Here is an 18802-nt window from a genome sequence, read left to right as displayed (position 1 = left end):
ATGGCTTGGGTCAGGTGCACCTTAGTCCTCAAGCTGACATCTTTGCTCTTCAACACTTTAAAAAGGTCTTGTGCAGCAGATTTGCTTAATGCAATTCATTGTTTGATTTCTTGACTGTTTTATAAAGATAGCATATTCAATTGTTTTATGTAGAGCTGCTAAGCTTTGGGTGCAGAAAAATAAGAAAGAAGGAAAGCTTAGAGGTAGTGAGCAGAGAAAACATACTGGAAGAACTAGGGCTTAGAAGTTCCCTTTTCTCCTGAAGAGAAAATACATTGGGCCTATGAGTCATCTTTATCTCATAGAGCTCCGTCATCCATAGCCTGCAAGAGCATCAAAGATGTGCCCACAGTCACTCAGCAAGAAGCATCTCCTGAGAGCTTCTTATTCTATTCTACTTATTCTACCCTAAACCCAACCTCTCCTCAGATGGAAGTCTTCAATCTAGGGACCATGAACTAAGCAAGGGGTTGGAGGTATTTTGCTGCCTACAAGCTGTCTCCCCAATTACTGACTAGGAGGAGGAGTGAGGTGGGGCTCATTATAATTCATTTTTGTGAATGTTTAATATTTCAATTAATATGATTAGCCCCAAGCCTGAATGAGCAGCATGGTGGCAGATCTGCTGACAAGACACAGAGTAATGAGATCAACAGGGCCTTGGGGTCTTCCTAGGCTCCATCCTCAGAGGGCATGATCTGTTTAGCATCTCCATAAATACTATGATCAGATTATAGGGAAAGAAAAAGAGTTGTAGGAGTGGGGTAGGTGAGTGGAAAGTTACTTTCCAGATGTGTTCTTACTTCTTGTTTCTCTGGCTCTGCCATCACACCTCATCTTCTGTCTCCTCTCATCTTAGGGAAACTTTCTGGGTGGACCTGGGCATCCATACCATCATGAGTAATCATTTCTTTGAACATGCACACATATACTCACTCAAACATATACCCCTGCCAGAATGTTGTTCCAGGCCTCAGAAACATAGGCTAAGGAAGGATAGACTGTGGTCAACAAGGAATCAAGCAATAGAAAAAAACTGCCTCTCATTCAGGGTTCAAATGAAGATATAAGAGGAAGAAAAAACAGGCATAACCACCTCTCCCCCTGATTCTCAAGAGGGTCATTTGATGTAGGAGTTAAATGTGAAGACTCAAAAGCCAGACTGACAATCCAGACTTCACTCTCCGTGGAACCTCTTACTAGCTGTACAGCCTTAGTCAAGTTGTTTAATCTCTCTGTGCTTTGGTTTCCTAGTTTTTATTTGAGCCTACTTTGTAAGGCTGCGCTGAGGGTTAAATGAGTTAGTAAATATAAAGTACTTGGAACACAGCCTAGGACACCGTAAGTACCATATAAGTGCTGGTTGATACTATTATTTCACTTCCAGAAGAGGATCCTGCGTGCCATGATAGCTAAGGATTGGCCAGTTAGGACATATTTCAGAAATGACAGTACCACTGTGGAGATTTCAGCCACACATTGGGATGAAGGAGGAATGACAGAGAACCCCAGTTGATGGGTGAGCATTTTGTACAAGAGTAGAGCTACAGCTGCTGAGGCAGTTTGATGAGAATCATGCATTGAGATGTCCCAGGCTTGGGTTACAAAGCTGAAGATCACCCAAAGTATTGTTTAGGGGGAATGGTGGTTGTGGTGATGTGCCGTGGGGTCGGTTCCGACTCATAGCCACCCTGTACAGGGTTTCTGAGGGTGTAAATCTTTACAGGAGCAGAAAGCCTCATCTTTCTCCCGTGGAACAGCTGGTAGTTTCGAAGTGCTGACCTTAAGGTTCACAGCCTGATTCGTAACCACTACGCTACCAGAGCTCCTTATTTAGGGGGACTAGTGGCCTCCAAATATACTTCCCCCACCCCTCTTTACTATCTAACACAATTAAAGAGGCCCTGCTCAAAGAACTGAATGGAAGGAAGAAGCAAAGAAGCAAAAGAGTAATTGGGCTTCCTTTGCCCTGAAGGAGAGATCTTAACAGCTGTGACTTTTCCTAAGGAGTCAGGGATCCTCTATCTACTCTCGTCAGAGGTTCTTTGCAGGAACTGTTTATTCCAGAAATACTTGTTAAGCACCTACTACGGATGAGCAAGACATTGTGCTAGACACTGGAAACGGTGATATGCTGAATTAAACGGTGTCCTGGTCTTCAAGGAGCTTACAAGCAAGACACTCGCGCCCGCTGCCGCCGCCTCCCTGCCCACGCATTTACACACACAAACCCTCCAGAAGGAGAGAAGGGGGAGTTAGCAAATGCCAGAAAGCTTTCGTTTCTCTTGGTTCCTTTTCTGGAAAATAGTCAGCTCCTGTAGGCACTCACCTCATCCTCCTCTCTCCTCCCCACCCCCTTCCCGTTTTTCCACTCCAGGTCCCTTCTGCCCTTTCCCCCTCAGGCTCTACGACCTGCTTCCCTCTTCGTCTACTCCCCTCTTCTCTCTCAACCAACCCATCTGCCCTGATTCCATCCTCTCTCCCCCAGTTTCGTCCCTTGGCTCCCCACTCTCCGGCTCCCCAGATGCTTGCTCCCCGCTCTTCCTCTCCCCACCCCCTCCCCCCAAGCTCCCCTCTTCTGGGTCTTCTCTTCCAGCACCGGGGACAGCTCCAACCCCCGGAACAATGGACCCCGCCTTAGGGCTCCTCTATAAATTCTCCATCTTCGTGCTTTACCCAACTCCTGACTGGGGAGTAAGATGGGGGAAGGGTTATTATCAACAGGACCAGCTGCTCTTCTGGGGCGGTAAGAGAGTGAGGCAGGATGGAGATATAAAGAGGGCGTGGCTCATGCCTGGATTGTGCGTTCCTCTCCAGGGTAGAGAATTTGTATTCCACCCCTGAGACTGACATCATTGATGTCAGGGGAAAGGAGGTGGGAGTGGGGAGAGGGGTGTGGAGGGGGGAGGTTTTTGTTGAGGAGAGCGCGGCCAGAGAGCAGAGCTCCGGGACCCAGGTGACCGGCAAAGCAGGCAGCCCCAGCAGCGGGAGCAGCCAGCAGCAGCCCAGGCTCGGGGTGGGGGTGGGAGGGGGGCTGAGGGGAGGACCTAAAGGGGGGCGGCAGGGCAGAAGGGACCCCGGAACCCTGCCGCCATCAGAGATCAAGCATCTGGCATCAGGGATCTTCGGACCCAGCAGAAGGATCAGCCACAGGGGAGGTGTCCTCCAGGGAAAGCCAACGAGAGACCCATCTGCCCCACATCAGGAGTGGGCCCCCCCTCTGACGCCGCTGGCAACTGTATCAGGCCCCTAGCCCCTCAGCCTCCATCCTCATCACCCTCCTCTGGCCCTTTGCCCTACCTCCAGCTCTCATCTCTGCCCCCAGGTCCCAGTCCTGTAAACCCCAACCCTTGCTACCATCCTGACCCTCCAGGTCTTGGCCACAACTGACCCCCACCCATCCTGGGATATTTGCCAGATCTCTGGGAGGAAGATCATTTGTTTGGGCTATGCCCCCTGGTGGCATGACAGTGTCTGCCTAGCCCCCTGACCCCTAGCCCTCCATTCCTTCGGCCTCCTTTGTGTGAAGAGCCGCCCTTCTGCTCTACTGTGTGGTTGGGGGCCAAAGGGAAAGCCAGCCCCGGCTGTGCCCCCGGCCCCCACCACTTCCCTCCTTGCTGGGCAGCTCCCCTGGCCTTTGGGCTCCTCCCTGCTCCCCTCGGCCCCTCCTCCTGGGCCGCCCCAATGAAGGAGCCGGATGCCATCAAGCTATTTGTGGGGCAGATCCCGAGGCATCTGGAGGAAAAGGACCTGAAGCCCATCTTCGAACAGTTTGGTCGGATCTTCGAGCTGACTGTCATCAAGGACAAGTACACCGGGCTGCACAAGGGTGAGGGGTCAGGCCAGGCTGGAGAGGTTTGGGCAGGTGGGGAGGTGGGAGGCAGTGGGAAATCAACCTGGAGGGATGGATTGCCTGTGAAGGGCTGATATGGAAGGAAGAAGAGTTCAGGCAGTCCAAATGGGGAGTATGGATGGAAGAGCTGGAAGAGAACTCATTCAACTGTGGTGACCAAGGGGCTCCTAGATGGAGGACTAAGGAGGACCTCTTTGGGGTGAAGAGTTGTCAAGGAAGCTGTACAGATGTGGATCCCAGAGATGGTGGCGTTTATATCATGGGATGAACTCTGGAAAGAACAGAGGGACAAGGCTGTTGGTTTGGGGGATGAGAGGCTGGGCAGGTGTGAATGTTTTGAGCAAGGTTGAAAATCTTAGTAGCTTCTGACAGTATTGGAATGGGGGTCAGGACACAGGGTCATGTGCTCAGTCCAGAGTGGGATGAACTGGACAGGACAACTTGAGGGGCCTGAGTTGCAGAGTGTAGGGGCAGAGATACGTGAAATGTGGAGGTCTTAGAAAGTTAGGAGATCTGGGGCAAAAGAAGAATGCTTCCCAGGCCTACCCTGGAGTTGGGTGGGCTAAACAGGGCTGAAACTATGACTTTGGAGCCAAGGAGTAAGGACCTGGAGAGATTTGACCCTAGGGATAAGAGCCACTCTCCCTTCCCCCTCCATGGGCCCAGGAAAAAGCACTTCCGCTAACTACTCTTCCTTTTGCTCTCCTCTGTTCCACTGTCCACCTTCCATCTTCCTTCTGTGGAGTTGGATGGAGATGAAGAAGTAGGGAAAATGGGAGAGGAGAGGGGTGATGGGACCAAGATGGAGGGAGGTGGAAGCGAAGGCAAGAGAGGAAAGAAGATCAGCTAAAGAAGAGAAAAAATGACAGTACCTGTACTTGTCTGGTGATCACATGCCCCTTCTCCTCCTCCCCACCCCCCACAAAGTCCCATCTCTGGACAGCTCCAATGATCTCTTTCCTCCATCACCACCATCATTTAGGACTTCAGGTCTTTCCCCAGTGTTTATCAATCGAAAAACTCCCTGGGGCAGAGTGCTGCCCCTCCTCTAGCTTCCCACCCCAGCAGGCAGAAGTTGGCCAATCATCAGGTTCATGGGGGAAGCCTTTTAGGACAGGGTGTCCAGGGACTCACCCCTAACCCTGTATCTCTGGCTCTGCCCCCTTCTCAGGATGTGCCTTCCTGACCTACTGTGCCCGCGATTCAGCCCTGAAGGCCCAGAGCGCCCTGCACGAACAGAAGACGCTGCCAGGGGTGAGTCCCGACCTTTGCAGGGCCAGGAGACTGAAAAGGGCCTGAGAAGTGGCCAAGGGCTCCCCACCTCCTTACACTGAGCCTATTTTCTACCTCTTCTCCTCAGGAAGTCCCTCTCTCTTTGTACCATCCATCTTTCTTGCTGTAAATATATGCATCTCTTCTCACTTGAAGAGAAGAAAACCACTGCTAGCCAGTCAATTTGACCTTTGTAAGAAACAGAGACAGCCAGCCCCTTCTCCCTCACTGCCCAACCTGCCCATGAGACTGCACTTAGAGGGAGAGCTTCACTGGTTTGGAAGGCATGGAGAGAAGACTTGGGACACCAAGTGTGGGGTCAGGGTGAGCAGGAGGCCCACATTTGTGGCTCTGGAGATTGGGGGAGGTGCCTGCTGCCCTGAGAATAGGCAGCTGGTGCCAGATGGATTGGCAACTCTGTGCTGGATTTTGAGCTCATACAGGCTCACCTCATGTCTCCCAGCAAGAGCAGTGGGGACAGACCCACAGGGCATCCGGGCATCAGGGGCAAGGGCAGGGCAGACGTCACTGCCCAGGGAGGCAGGGAAAATCTCCTCAGACATGTTTTCCTCCTGCAAGGTCACGGATCATTGTGTCTTCTTAACAAACCTTGCAGACTGTCCCAGGCCAGGGCTGGCACCTAAGGCCGGGACTAAAGCAGCTCAGGTTGGGGAGAAAGGATACCCCATGTCTGTTTCTCTTGTCTCCTAGACTGTGGGTCCCAGGGAGTACTTCCTGGAACCTAACTAACATCCATCCCTTCAGTAAACATTTGCTAAGCATGCTTTGGGTGCTGGAGACATCTGTCATAGCCTCTGCTCTGTCCCCCTGAGTCTCCATCTCTTCCTGCAAAACAGATGGGAAAGGAGGATGGGGGACCTAGAAAAATTAGAACTCCTTCAACTACCCCCAACTGCTAGGGAAGCAAATCCCAAAGCTACTCCCCAGCCCCTCACTATCTTATCCCAGTGTGTGGTAAGACCACTCTGAACAGCACTGCTCCCTAGAGTGAAGGGTCTCAGGTGTGTGTGCATGTGTGTGTGAGTGAGCAGATTCAGGGGTCCAGGAACCCACGTGTGTGTGTACGTATGTGTGTGGGTATCCCTGGTGTGCCAGGTGTGTGGGGGTGTGAACATGATTTCCCATCATGTCTCTGCTTTCCTTTCTCCTCCTTCTGCTCTAAGACGGTCCCTCAGAAATCAAGTTTTCATCTCTATCTCTGTTTCTTCTTCTTTTTCTCTCTGTCTCCCTCTTTCAGAGCCCCTGTAGCACCAGAGTGGGCCAAGAGAAGAGCCAGGGAGAAAAAGGGCAGACTTGAATTTGAGCAATGGCCAGGGGCTGAATGTGCCAGCTGGGACATCCCCTGTGGCCTGTCCAGCTGCCTGAATCAGCTGAGGCAGGGTTCCGTCTTCCCATTCCAAAGTAAACACAGGCCAGGATGGGGGTGAGGGAGGAAGGTGCCCGGTTTAATGATTGACTAGTCTTGCCCCAGAGCTTCCAGGTGACCTGAGTTCCCCATTTTGGCCCTTGCCCTAGGGGACAGAGTCCAGCGGGACATGATAGGACTTGCAGTAGGAAATGAAGGGTTTCATACTCCAAGGGGGATCCCCATCCTGGGAGCTTGGGGAGCAGAGCCAGGGAAGTCTCGGGGAGCAGATGTCTGTGATCAAGTCCTCCCTGGCCCATTGTATCCTCCAGGTCTTTTCTCCTGCCACCTGCCTTCCTTTCTGGCAGCAGTGTTGCCTTCAGACAATCATTGTGTGTGTGTGAGTGTGTGTGTGTGTACACAGTGTGCTGGCTTATGTACAAATGTGTGTTGGGAAGTTCTTTCTACTGTCTAATCTCCATGCTCTCTACTGCAAGTTAATTTTTAATGGGGGTATTTGCATTTAGCCCTTTTTCATTTCTCCCTATCTTGTCATCTCCAAATCTGGAAGGTTTTTAGGCATTAGTCTGATGTTATGCACTGCTCAGCCCCACTTCTCTTTCTCTCCCCAAAGAGTTCCCAGGCATGGCTCTGCCACAGGCCCCTGGACTTGTCCTACAAGCAAGGTGTGGTGATGAGGGACCTGTTCTGCCTGGCCACCCTCACCTTTCCACCTGGACATAAATCCCACTCCAGGGACGTGGACCTTTGCTGTCAGTGTGCTATTGAGGGGGTGGATTCTGGCACCATGGAAACAGCAAGTCTATGGTCCAGGACTGGGTGTGAGTCTGGAGCCAGGATGGCAGGGTGCCAGGCCTGTGCCCTCAGGAGAATTAGATTTTGTGGGAATGTTGAGCTCTTCTTGGAAGTAGGGTCTTTGCTGTTGGTGGCAAGGATACAGTCCTTAAAAATGGGGGGGTCTGTAGTGCTTGATTGAGGTATAAATAGCCCCTTCTTCTTTGGGAGGCCCTAGGGAGGGCTTATCACCTGGTAGGTGGTAGCTAGGGCAGAGAGGCGCCTGGTGCCTGGTTGCCAGGTAAACAGGGCACAGCTGGACTCAGGGGAGGGGGCAGGTGTGCCCAAGTTGAGCTAATAAAGACTGGGCTTCCCACAGGAAGTGCCAGGCAGAGAAGAGGGAGGCTGGGACTCGGGCTCTGAGGGGCATGGAGACAGGCTGTCTGTGAGGATGTGAAAGGCCTGTGTACATCTTTGAACTCATATCAGCCATGGGGATTCATTTTTTTGTGCCTGGCAGCTTGTACAGGGAGGGTCAGGTGTCCTGTCATCCTGGGTCCCAGGTTCTCCACCTCCAACTAAAACAGCAAATCCCCAGGGGCCTAAGAAGTCCCTCCCCTGGGGCCCTGGTTGTGATCCGCAGGTGGGGGTGCCTGTGAGGGAGCCTCCCAATTGCTTTGGCTTGGACTTAAGAGAGCAGGAAGCTCAAACCCTTGAACATGTGACCTCTGCCCCCTTGGCTTGCACAGGAGTCCCCTTACTTCCTGTAACACAGTAAGCACACACGCACACACATGAGAGCCTAAAGAGGTTTAACCTTGGATGGGATAATCCCAGATTGGTGGAAAATAAAGCCAGGCGCAGATTGGCTGGAGGACAATCTCCTTCCCCCTTCCGCCACCAGCTGCTCTCAGATCCTGGGAAGGAGCATCAGCAGAGACTAACTGGTGTGGGTGGTCTGATACATGGTGAAGGGTCCAGTGTGGGAAAGGGCACTCCTCCATGGTAGGCGGAGATTCCAAATGCTAGAATGCCAGAACCAAAAGGAACCATGATACAAAGCTGCGGATCCATTCCTTGTTTTACAAATAAGGATTATGAGGCCAGAGAAGAGAAGTGAGTGGTCCGAGGTCACCCAGCTAGTGAGTGGTAGGGCCATCCTCTCAAACCCAGGTCTCTTGATTCACAGTTCAGTGCCTTTCCTGAAGATACCATTAGCTCCACCCTCAGAATGTAGGTAAATGGTTTCTTTTATGTCACTAGAAATAGCACTGCCTGCCCCACTATCAGATGTGTGGGGTGACTAGGTGTGGTTTCGGGGGTCAGAGTTCTCAATAGCAAAATGTTTTCCGATACCAAAGATTCCCTCTCTAGTTCCTAAGATGCTTCCCACCCTGATTAAGGAAATCAACCTGCGGGAGTAATTTCAAGTCCTCTCACTAGAGAACACGAAAGAGTGGAGCTCAGAATTTTTCTGAACAAAGGAAGATACTACAGGGTGGGGGAGAGGTTAGACCTCTGGGGTACTGAGAGAATGGCTGCAGAGCATGGGACATCTCCTCTAGAGCTGTCTCTGCTCCAAAGAGACACTACGAATCGGATCTGGACAGCGAGGGCAGGGAAGGGACACGTGGCCCCTTGCAGGCCTGTCTGCAAGCTTCCCTCCAGAATCAGGAAGCTTTTTCTGGGCCCCTCCCCCACTCCCAGCCCCCACCAAGTTCTCCACCCCCACCTCCATACCCTGTTCCCACCCCCCCTCCCCACCCCACACACTCCTTCTCCGGGTGTGTGGAGAGGCAGAAGTGATGACGTCACCGCGGTCGCCAGGACGACGGGGACGGATAAATCAGGCTGAGTGGGCGGTTGCCATGGCGCGCATTCTCTCGTTGCCACGGAGACTGGGCATCTGCTCCCTTTGTGCTGCCCGAGTGCCTTCCCCCTGGGGTCAAGGGGTGTAGGGGGGGCAGAAAGAGAGGCCGACATACCTCTAGGGGTCAGAAGGGAGCAAGAGCATCTGTGGAGGCTCCCTCAGTCTCAGTTGCTCCTACTTTGTAGAATTGAGGCAGCTCTTGTTGAACAGTCCTTGGTTGGGTTCTATCTCAGAACACAGGTCCTATGACTGGCTCCATTGTCCCCCTAAGAAGAGCAGCACCTGTCCCTCCCTGGCCAGGTCATGTGGGGCCCAGCTTAAGCATACTTTCCGACTTCCTATCCTTCCACTGCCTCTAATTCCTTTGGGTCCTAATCCTACACAAGATTAGGTCTCCCTCCCTTCTGTTCCCTCAGAGATATAGACTGCTGGGAGAACTACCTGGGCCTGGGGCTTCCTCCCTCCCAGGGACCTACCTGAGGAGGGGCTCTTGGGGTCAGCTGCCTTCTTTTCTCTTCTTTAGATGAACAGACCGATCCAGGTCAAGCCAGCCGACAGCGAGAGCAGAGGAGGTAGGTATTGAGCTTTGGACTCAATCCTTTTCTCCCACCACCCTGTCCAGACCTAGGTGTGAGCTAGCTGAGGGAAAGCTTTCCGCAAGGAGGTCAGTTTGGTAATTCTGAAGGGCTCCCAATGAGGGTGACAATAGGAGTCAGCATGGCCAGAGGGTGTGATCTGCCCCATTGTGTGGTGCAGGTCCTTCTGAGCATTCCTCTACCCCACTCATTCATTACCCCTTTCATTTGGTCATTGGTCCCCAGGGTCAAGGGTAATATCTAGAACTGAAGGTGAAGGGCCTGGGTTCGGGCCTGTCCCAAGCAGGGATGGAGCTGGAAAAACAACCAGGAGGCCCTAAGCAAATCTCTCCTCATGTTCCCAACCCCCCAGAAGACCGGAAGCTCTTTGTGGGGATGCTAGGGAAGCAGCAGACAGATGAGGATGTGCGGAAGATGTTTGAGCCTTTCGGGACCATAGACGAGTGCACTGTGCTCCGGGGCCCAGATGGCACCAGCAAAGGTAGCCCAGTCCTAACCCCTTCCCCTCTGCCCTTTGGTCCTCCTGCCCCTCCCCCACTGTTTTCCTGGACAATGGGGGCACTCACGTGTCACTTCCTCCACCCTGACCTCTCTAGGCTGTGCCTTCGTCAAGTTTCAGACCCACGCCGAGGCCCAGGCAGCCATCAACACCCTCCACAGCAGCCGGACCCTGCCGGTGAGTCCCAACACCCACCCCTGCCGTCCAGCATTGTCTGACCCATTGCCAGAGCCCTGGACCAGAAAGGGGCCCTTCCACTCAGGATAGGTTCTTTGGATTTATTTGAAAGGAATTTCCTGAAGAACCAAACTGCTCAGGGACACCCTCATATTTTAAACAATATCTCCCTGCATCCCATCCCACACTCCCCCTATCCCTTATCTTCAGTCTGAACTCCTCCATCCCTCATCACTCCTACCTCAGCCTGTGCCTCTCCCTCCTTCCCAGAACCTCCACCCTCATTGGCTGGGGCCTCAGGACACTTTCTGGTAGTGCTGGAGGAACCCCCTAGGCTTAGGGCTTGCCCAGAGACTCACACCCTCCACACAAGGTCAGCTGACCTCACTTGCAGACGATCCCTGGGTTAGCAGACCTCTCAGATCAAACTCACTGGCTATTAGGGACTAGGACTGGACAAGAATTAAGCAGGAGTCAGCTTCACGGAGACCGGCATTTAGGCTCCTTCAGCTCTGAGACTTGAGGAGAATCCTGGCAAATGTTACCATTTGGTTTTTTATCAGGCTCAGGCTGGTATTTAAATTTGAGACTGCTTTCTTTGAGCACACAATGTGGGCTGGGGTGTGGAGGTGGGAGTCTCCTGGTAAAGGAGGTGGAGCAGCTACCAGGCAGGACTAACCTGAGGTTAAAGATTTGCTGCTGCCTGCTGCTGATCCACTGGAGGGATGATTCCCAGTTTAGAATCCTCATGGAATTTCAACAATGCCCAAGCCATTTCACTTTTGATGGGACCCCTTAACAAGCAGTTAAGCACTTTGGTTACTAACCAAATGGTTGGAAAAAGCCTGGTGGATCTATGTCCGAAAACTCAGCCATTGAAAACTGGATGGAGCACATACTCCGATGCACACAGGGCTGCCATGAGTCAGAATCGACACAAGGGCAACCCATTTGATTTCTTGGTTTGACATTTCTTCACGTCCACCTTTTCTCTAACTTCTTATACATCCTGCATGGCACAGAGGGAGAGGATTAAAACTCCCAATGTGACACAGATGGCTGCCTCTAGGAATGGTGGCTGGGTCTCAGAGTTCTGGGGAGAAGAGACCCTGACTCTGTCCCTCTGCCCTACATGTGGGGCTGTGCCCAGGGCGCCTCGTCCAGCCTCGTGGTGAAGTTTGCTGACACAGAGAAGGAGCGAGGTCTCCGCCGAATGCAGCAGGTGGCCACCCAGCTGGGCATGTTCAGCCCCATCGCCCTCCAGTTTGGAGCCTACAGCGCCTACACCCAGGCTGTGAGCACTGCCCCCTGGTCCTGCACCTGGCTCCTCTCCATCCCACCTGGCCCCTGGTGTCCTCCCTGACCCCTCCAACCTCCCGCCCCAATGCCAAATCCAAGGTTGGGAGGGGCCAAGCCAGGAAGCAGGGGATCTGGGCCATCCTCCTCTCTTTCCTCCCTCCTGCCCTTCCCCAGCTGATGCAGCAACAGGCTGCCCTGGTAGCGGCTCACAGTGCCTACCTCAGCCCCATGGCGACCATGGCTGCAGTGCAGATGCAGCATATGGCTACCATCAATGCCAATGGCCTCATCGCCACCCCAATCACCCCATCCTCAGGTGAGGCCCAGGCAGGCCAGGGCACGGCTGGGCTGGCACAACGGGGTGGAGAGGGGACACAGGAGGGGCCTGGGGTTCAGAGTGAGGCCCACTTCCTCCCCTGTGCCCTCGGACTTGCTGACTGGTTCTCTCTGCATCTGTGTGTGTGTGTGTGTGTGTGTGTGTGTGTGTGCTTCTCTGCTCTCTCTGCCGCTTTCTCCTCCCCAGGAACCAGCACCCCTCCTGCCATCGCTGCCACGCCCGTCTCTGCCATCCCTGCTGCCCTGGGCGTCAACGGCTACAGCCCAGTGCCTACCCAGCCCACTGGGCAGCCTGCCCCTGATGCTCTGTATCCCAATGGGGTCCACCCTTACCCAGGTGGGGTTCTCTACTGTCCACCTTCCCCCAGCAAACACCCAAGTCACCATTCTCATTGCCTTCAGCAGCCACAACGCCCTGCCTCCCCAGGGCTCCAGGGTTAGTTAGCGCTTTTCCTGCCTCCTGTCATGGGCAGGGTAGCTCCTTCCTGCTTTCAGTCAAGTACACTGAGGCTTGGAGAGGTGAAGTGACTTGTCCAGGGTTGTACAGTCAGAGGTGGAACTGGGACCCACGCTCTGCAGACGCTGGGCTGCAATGTGCATTTCCACTCTCACTTCACATCCTGAGCCCAGGCGTGACTCTTCACCCCACATCTGCCCCTTTCTCATCATGGGTGTTGCTCTTCCCAGCCCAGAGCCCCGCAGCCCCTGTGGACCCCCTGCAGCAGGCCTATGCGGGGATGCAGCACTATACAGGTGAGGTCCCTGGCCCCCCACAGGTGGGAGGGGGTAGTGGGCAAGGAGGGGTGTTGGAGAGGAAAAGAGGCCCAGAAACTGGCCTGGGCTTCTTGGCTCCTCATCAGCCACCACCTTCAGGTTTCACTGACAATTTGTACTTTTTTTTTTTTAAGTTTTTATTGTGAATTATGTGTTAGTTTACAAGGGTGAACATTATCTTTACATTCATCCTATCGTATTTTGTTTCATTGCAATGATCACAATCCCCTGCATGCATCATCGAACACCCAAAGGGTACACCCTACATGCCTGCCCCCTGGCCACCAACCTGCAGCCCCTCTCCTTCCCTGAGTCTAGAGCCCCCAGCTGCTCCTTCTGTACATGTCATCACCCCTAGTGTCACAGCCTCCCAGACAGGGTCTCCCACTTCGCTTATCTCCCTTAATGGTTTCAGGGATCTCCATTCCTGGGCTGCAAAACCACCCACTCCCCTCCTTTTGTCACCAAACATTTACATTTACCTTTCCAACGCTCACTATCACACCTGATAGCAATCATTCCTTATTGAACTACAGGAGTCCTTTCCCCCTCACCTTTTATCAACCCCAACCAGACAGGTTAGAAACAATTCAATGGAGATTCTACCTTTCCCTGTATCCTCTGGAGCTAGGTTCCCTATTGAAAGCTTGTAAGCCAGTCACATCTTGCCTTTATAGTCCCCCCATTTTGGGTAGCCAATGTCTAAGTTCCCCCTCCCTGTCTACCCTGTGTATCAAGGGGATGAGAATGATCCTAGCTGTAGAGATTTGTCCGCTCCTTTGTCATGACAATTTGTACTTGTGAGGACAGACTTGTGGGCAGCACACCCAAGGATCAACCTCAACTCTGTAGAAGCCATTGGTCTGGGATGGAGGAAAAGAAGTCAGGGTTTTCTGGGAGGACCCAGGAACCAGGGGGAATCTTGGAAGCCCCATGGGCTCTCCTTGTTCTCCCACCCCAGCAGCTTACCCGGCAGCCTACAGCCTGGTTGCACCTGCGTTCCCGCAGCCTCCCACCCTGGTTGCCCAGCAGCCCCCACCACCCCCTCAGCAGCAGCAACAGCAGCAGCAGCAGCAGCAGCAGCAGCAGCAACGAGAAGGTGCCAGCCTGGGGCAATGGCCTCACAACTGAGAGTCATTCAAGATAGGAATGCCCTTCTTAAGGGTTCAGGGGCCTGCTCCAAGGCCAGCTCTTGGCACACGTTTGGGGATGAAAAGTAACTGGAGCTCTGGCCTGTATTGTTGGGGGCTGGCATGGGTAGTCCTCCCAAGACCTGCATCTCCTGGGACCCTTGATCTCTCTGAGATTGTGTCATTCCATCACCAGTGTCTTCTTTCTCTTTCCACTGCCTCCCAGGCCCTGATGGCTGCAACATCTTTATCTACCACCTGCCCCAAGAGTTCACAGACTCAGAGATCCTGCAGATGTTTGTCCCCTTTGGCCATGTCATCTCAGCCAAAGTTTTTGTTGACCGGGCCACCAATCAGAGCAAATGTTTTGGTAAGAATATGATTATCTAAAAGATAAATGATAACATATTTTTGCTAAACTCTGAATTGGGACCAAGGCTGATATAGTTGAAGATACTTAGTGTTGCAGCGGGTCCAATACTTGAAATGCAGATTTCCAGGAATGTGAAAGAACCATTTGGACACACTCAGCTTCCCCCATCAGTTACTACCCAAACCTATTTCTCCCTCTAAAAACCCACAACTTAATTTTTTCTCCCCAGGGACTGGTCAAATTTGAAGCATACCCATGCTTCATGAGGTCTGGAAACAGATTCAGGAACTGTGTATGGGGTGTGTAGGGGTGGGGTGTTGGCTTTTAAAAGGAAGGTTTAGGGAGTATGATTTAATTGTCTTCATGTCTTTGAAAGCCTCCTTCAGAAAAGAAAGGCAACATTTGTGTCCTCGCTGCTTTAGTGATCATTTAGGGCCTGGAAGTGGAAGTTTTCAGAAGACAGGTTCAAGGCTGAGAAAGGGGCTGCTCTGTAAAGAATGCTGGGAAGAGAGCCTGTTTGTCTGAATGGCTGGACTGGGCTCAGCCCCAGGTGCCAATGAACTTCCCAGGCATTTGGGATGCCTAGTGGAAGTGAGGTGATGCTGGGAAACTGAAGAGTGGACCCCAGCCCTGGGCTTTATGCCTGTCTCACCTCAGGCTTTGTGAGTTTCGACAATCCAGCCAGTGCCCAGGCTGCCATCCAGGCCATGAACGGTTTCCAGATCGGCATGAAGCGCCTCAAAGTTCAGCTAAAGCGGCCTAAGGATGCAAACCGGCCCTACTGAGGGTCCCCAGGTGGGTCCTGCTCTTGCCCTATGCCCTTCTACTTCTGGCACTACCTCTTGCCCCTGCACACCGCAGCCAGGGCCCTCACTTGGATTGTCCACACTCCATCCTCATTACTCTCAAGGATGCTCATCCACATCCCTGATTCTGGGCACCTGAGGCAGGTGCCTGGGGCAGCACACACAAACCATATGTACACACAAACCATACATACATATATATGTATACATACACACACACAAAATACACATACACACATTCTGGCCCCAGAGGAGGCCAAGTCTATAGTTTGTACAGAGCCATCCCCACCCCGATATCTGGTCTTGTGTGTGTCTGGTCAGTGTCCATGTGTCTGTGTGTCTCTCTTTCTGGTTTTCCTTTGGGTTGGAGTGAAATTAGGGAAGTAGGATTTGGGGACCCAGGGGGCTGGCTCAGGGCACTAGAGGGTCCTTAGAATCACTGGCTCTTGGACTTGGTCTTCCTTGGTCTGGACTTTGGCTGACTGTCCCAATTTAGCAGTAGACCCAGGGGACAGGAGCACACAGAGCAGACTGGGAGGAATCCAATCTTCAGGTCTCTTGGGAGCAGCGGTGGTTTAGTGGAGGTGGTTGGCACGCTAGACTGCCATGAATCCCATTTACCAGGCCCCCTTTCCACTGCCCGCCCCCTCTACCCTATCCCCCATCGCATGGCCACAGAAATGTGAGCTTTATTTTTGTACTGTTTTATCTCCTTTGGACCAAACCCTTGAGAAGCACAACCCAAGAACAATACCCACATTTTCTGTTTCTCCCCCTTTCCCCCCAATCCTGGCTGCTTAACTACCCCCAACCCTGGGGGCCCCCCAGCCCAGGGCCCGTGTCCATTGTCGGCCGAAGCCCCCATCCCCGGACCCCTGCTCCGGGCCCCTGTAAGTTGCATGGAACGAGCGTGTTGTCTTTGGAGCCGATTGTTTGTTATTTGGGGAGGGGGCCGTGGAGGGAGGCGCCCCCAGCCCAGGGTCAGGGCCGGGGGTAGCTCGCGGGATGTGCTTGGTCAGCAGTGGTTGGTGACTGTGCTGTGTTCTGTGCATTTCTCTCTTGCTTTCTTTGTTCCTTTCCAAAAAGGAAAGCGAGCTCTGCCCAGGAGCTGGGGCGGTCTCAGCGCATGAGGCTCCGCCCTGGCCTCCTCTGTCCTTCCTCTCGAGGAAGCTCCCTTTCTCCTGTTCCAGGGGTCTTTTACACTGCACTCCCCTCTCTCTCCTAGTGATCTCTGCCTGCCTGTTCGCTGTCTCATTTCTTTGCTTCTCTCCTCACCCCTTAGGCCACTGTCTCTATACTTTCCAGTCTGTCATTTTCCCCATGGGCTGTTTGATTTCCTTAATTATCTTTTGGTTTCTTGTTAACTTTTGCACCCTTTCCCCTCATCCCTGCCCCTCGCTAGTGGCTGGGGGGCACCCCCTGTGGTTCAGTTTGGACTGAGGCATTTCCGATGGATGACTGCCTCCCACAGGTTGCCCCATTCTACACCCCAGCACCTCCCCCTAAGCTACCTCTACCCTCTGACCTGCACTGGCTGCGCTGGGCTGGTCCTACTGCTTCACCCACTTTCCTTCCTTCACAGGTTTGGCGATAGTAAAGAAAGGGGCACCTCACCCCTCTTCCCACGACTGCCCGGGCCCTCTCTGCACATCTGCCCTGGGCCTTGATTGGGTTCTGGGGCAAAAGCTGCTTCGCAGCCCTGGGGGCACCGGACTCAGGTCCACTCCCACCACCGCCTCTCTTGAAGGGCCAAAGCTATGCTTCCCTGGCTCCAGGGCCCGTTTCCTCCCAGGTGCCGTTTTGGCCTTTCTGAGGAAGCAAGGAACAGGCGAGAAGACTCTGGGGTATCTGCCTTCTGCTAGGGCTCCTGTGATGGGCCTCTGGGCCCAGCTTTCCTCCGTACTGGCCTCCCCGACCTGTGGGCTCGCTCTACCTGTGTAGGCTGCAGGGGCCTCCCACATCCCACCCTACTGCACCCCAGCCTCTTCCCCACATCAGGGGTTTCTCAGAAGCTGGTTTTCACACTCCCCTCCACCTTCTGCTAGAGGTAGGGCATCCCTAAACCCGGGCTCCTAGCCCCTAAAACTCACTGCCTCCCCCAAAGACCCCCTCTAAGGAGGGTGTGGGGGAGCCCTGAGGGCTGCCTCTCTGCCTGTCAGCCACAGAGACCCTCCTCCTTTCATGAGGAAAAGACCTTCCCCTGAGCCCCTAAAAATGTTTACAGTCTCTGCTGGTTCCCTCCGTGTACATACCACTACCACCCGTGCGTTATCCAGCCGGCCCGGCCCGGCCGCTGCCATCTCTCTTTCTGGGAGTTTAGACAATGTTTCCCTTGGGTTTTTTCTCTCTCTTGATTTCTCCCTTCGGTTTTGGGGGGTAATTGGGTTTTTGGGAGGAGGGATGAGGGGAGGGCTGAAGGGGTTTATTACCTGATCATTTTCTTTAGGAAAAGGTTTTAGGGAAAAGAGAATCGGGTGAGGGTGGGGGTGGTAGGGGTGATTGGGGAGTCAGTTTCAGACCGTTCTCTATGCTTAACTTATTTATTTATTGCATTTTACTTTTAAAGAGTTGGTCTTTTCTGTCTAAATAAAGAAAAGTTTAAAAGCATCAAATAAGAGTCTTGGAAGGGTGAGGGTAGGGGATGTGTGATCTGGGGTGGGAGAAGGGGAGGGAGGGAGATCTAGAGGAGAGGCGCCTTGCTTTTGAGCAGTGTTCAGGCCTTGCTCAAGACATCAGGATTTTATTCTTTTGCCCTTCTCTGGGGCATAATTCTGGAAGGTTTTGCAGATCTGAACACAGGACAGGAAAACAATAGGCCTCTCTCCTGTACCCAGTCCTGTCTAGCTGTTGATTAATGGTCAGGACCTCAGTTTCTTCTTTGTTCATGTACATTTTCTCATGTAACCTACCAACCAGCAGGCTATAGTTTTACAGCTAGGGAAACTAATTTACACACAGTCATATCAGCTGGTAAGGTGGCTACACACGTCAAAGCCCATGATGCTTTCTTCTCACAGTTCAACCACCTGTTCTTTGACCTGAAACAGTGACCCCAAGACGTATCAAGCAGATCTCATCAGGTGGAAGGCAGACTGAGTAATCCCCAACAAGGTCCCCTCCAAACCCAAGCCCCTCTTATATTAACCCCTTGAGTCTGGGCTCACACAGGGGGACTGACTCAGTAGTTGACTTCATAGCACATGGTCACCTGCTTCAAGACAGCTTACCTGTTACCCTCATTATGTAAGGTAAGGACCACAACTCCTAGCTCCACCTCCCATTCTTCGGCCTTCTCTTAAATGATTCCAAGCTAAGAACAGTTAGCATGTGAAGTACTATAGAGACCTATCTGTGGACATGGTTTTCAGCGGGGGAGAAAACAAACCCCAACAACACATGCCTTGTATTGCTCAAGATCAAGGATGAGAGATCCACATATTCAATCAGGATTCTCAACCAAGTACGCAGCCATCTGACGTCTCAATTATATAAAGGGGGTTTGTGGGTGTAAGGTGGACAGCAAGCCAAATCCATTGCCATGTAGCTGATTCTGACTCACAAGTGGCCAAGCTGAATTTTTCTTGAGCAGCCCCACTGTGGGCTGCAGAAGAGTTCTGGGTTAAGATAGGAATATGGAAGGTGGGTTTTCTTCCTGA

The 18802-nt window shown here is 52.8% G+C and overlaps 1 protein-coding gene across 9 annotated transcripts; it reads left to right on the top strand.

Moving 5' to 3' along the window:
• Positions 1-2896: 2896 nt before the first annotated feature.
• Positions 2897-17949, top strand: CELF3 (CUGBP, Elav-like family member 3). Of its 9 annotated transcripts, none has more exons than XM_006861426.1 (13): positions 2897-3829; positions 5025-5107; positions 9680-9728; positions 10105-10233; positions 10349-10428; positions 11579-11722; positions 11902-12043; positions 12251-12400; positions 12751-12816; positions 13799-13936; positions 14194-14337; positions 14998-15135; positions 16729-17949. In XM_006861426.1, the coding sequence occupies exons 1-12, from the start codon at positions 3685-3687 to the stop codon at positions 15123-15125; spliced, it is 1398 nt and encodes a 465-aa protein (XP_006861488.1). In that variant the 5' UTR covers positions 2897-3684; the 3' UTR covers positions 15126-15135; positions 16729-17949. The 9 variants fall into 9 exon arrangements, with proteins under 9 accessions (XP_006861488.1, XP_006861489.1, XP_006861491.1 ...); XM_006861427.1 differs by having other exon boundaries at positions 2916-3829; positions 13802-13936; positions 16729-17753; XM_006861429.1 differs by having other exon boundaries at positions 3386-4098; positions 16729-17948.
• The last annotated feature ends 853 nt before the right edge of the window (positions 17950-18802 follow it).

This window comes from Chrysochloris asiatica, unplaced genomic scaffold (genome assembly GCF_000296735.1).
Source record: "Chrysochloris asiatica unplaced genomic scaffold, ChrAsi1.0 scaffold00042, whole genome shotgun sequence".
Lineage (NCBI taxonomy): Eukaryota > Metazoa > Chordata > Mammalia > Afrosoricida > Chrysochloridae > Chrysochloris > Chrysochloris asiatica.
The sequence above is the reverse complement of the archived record's forward strand: the minus strand, read 5'-3'. Positions and strand labels throughout refer to the sequence as shown.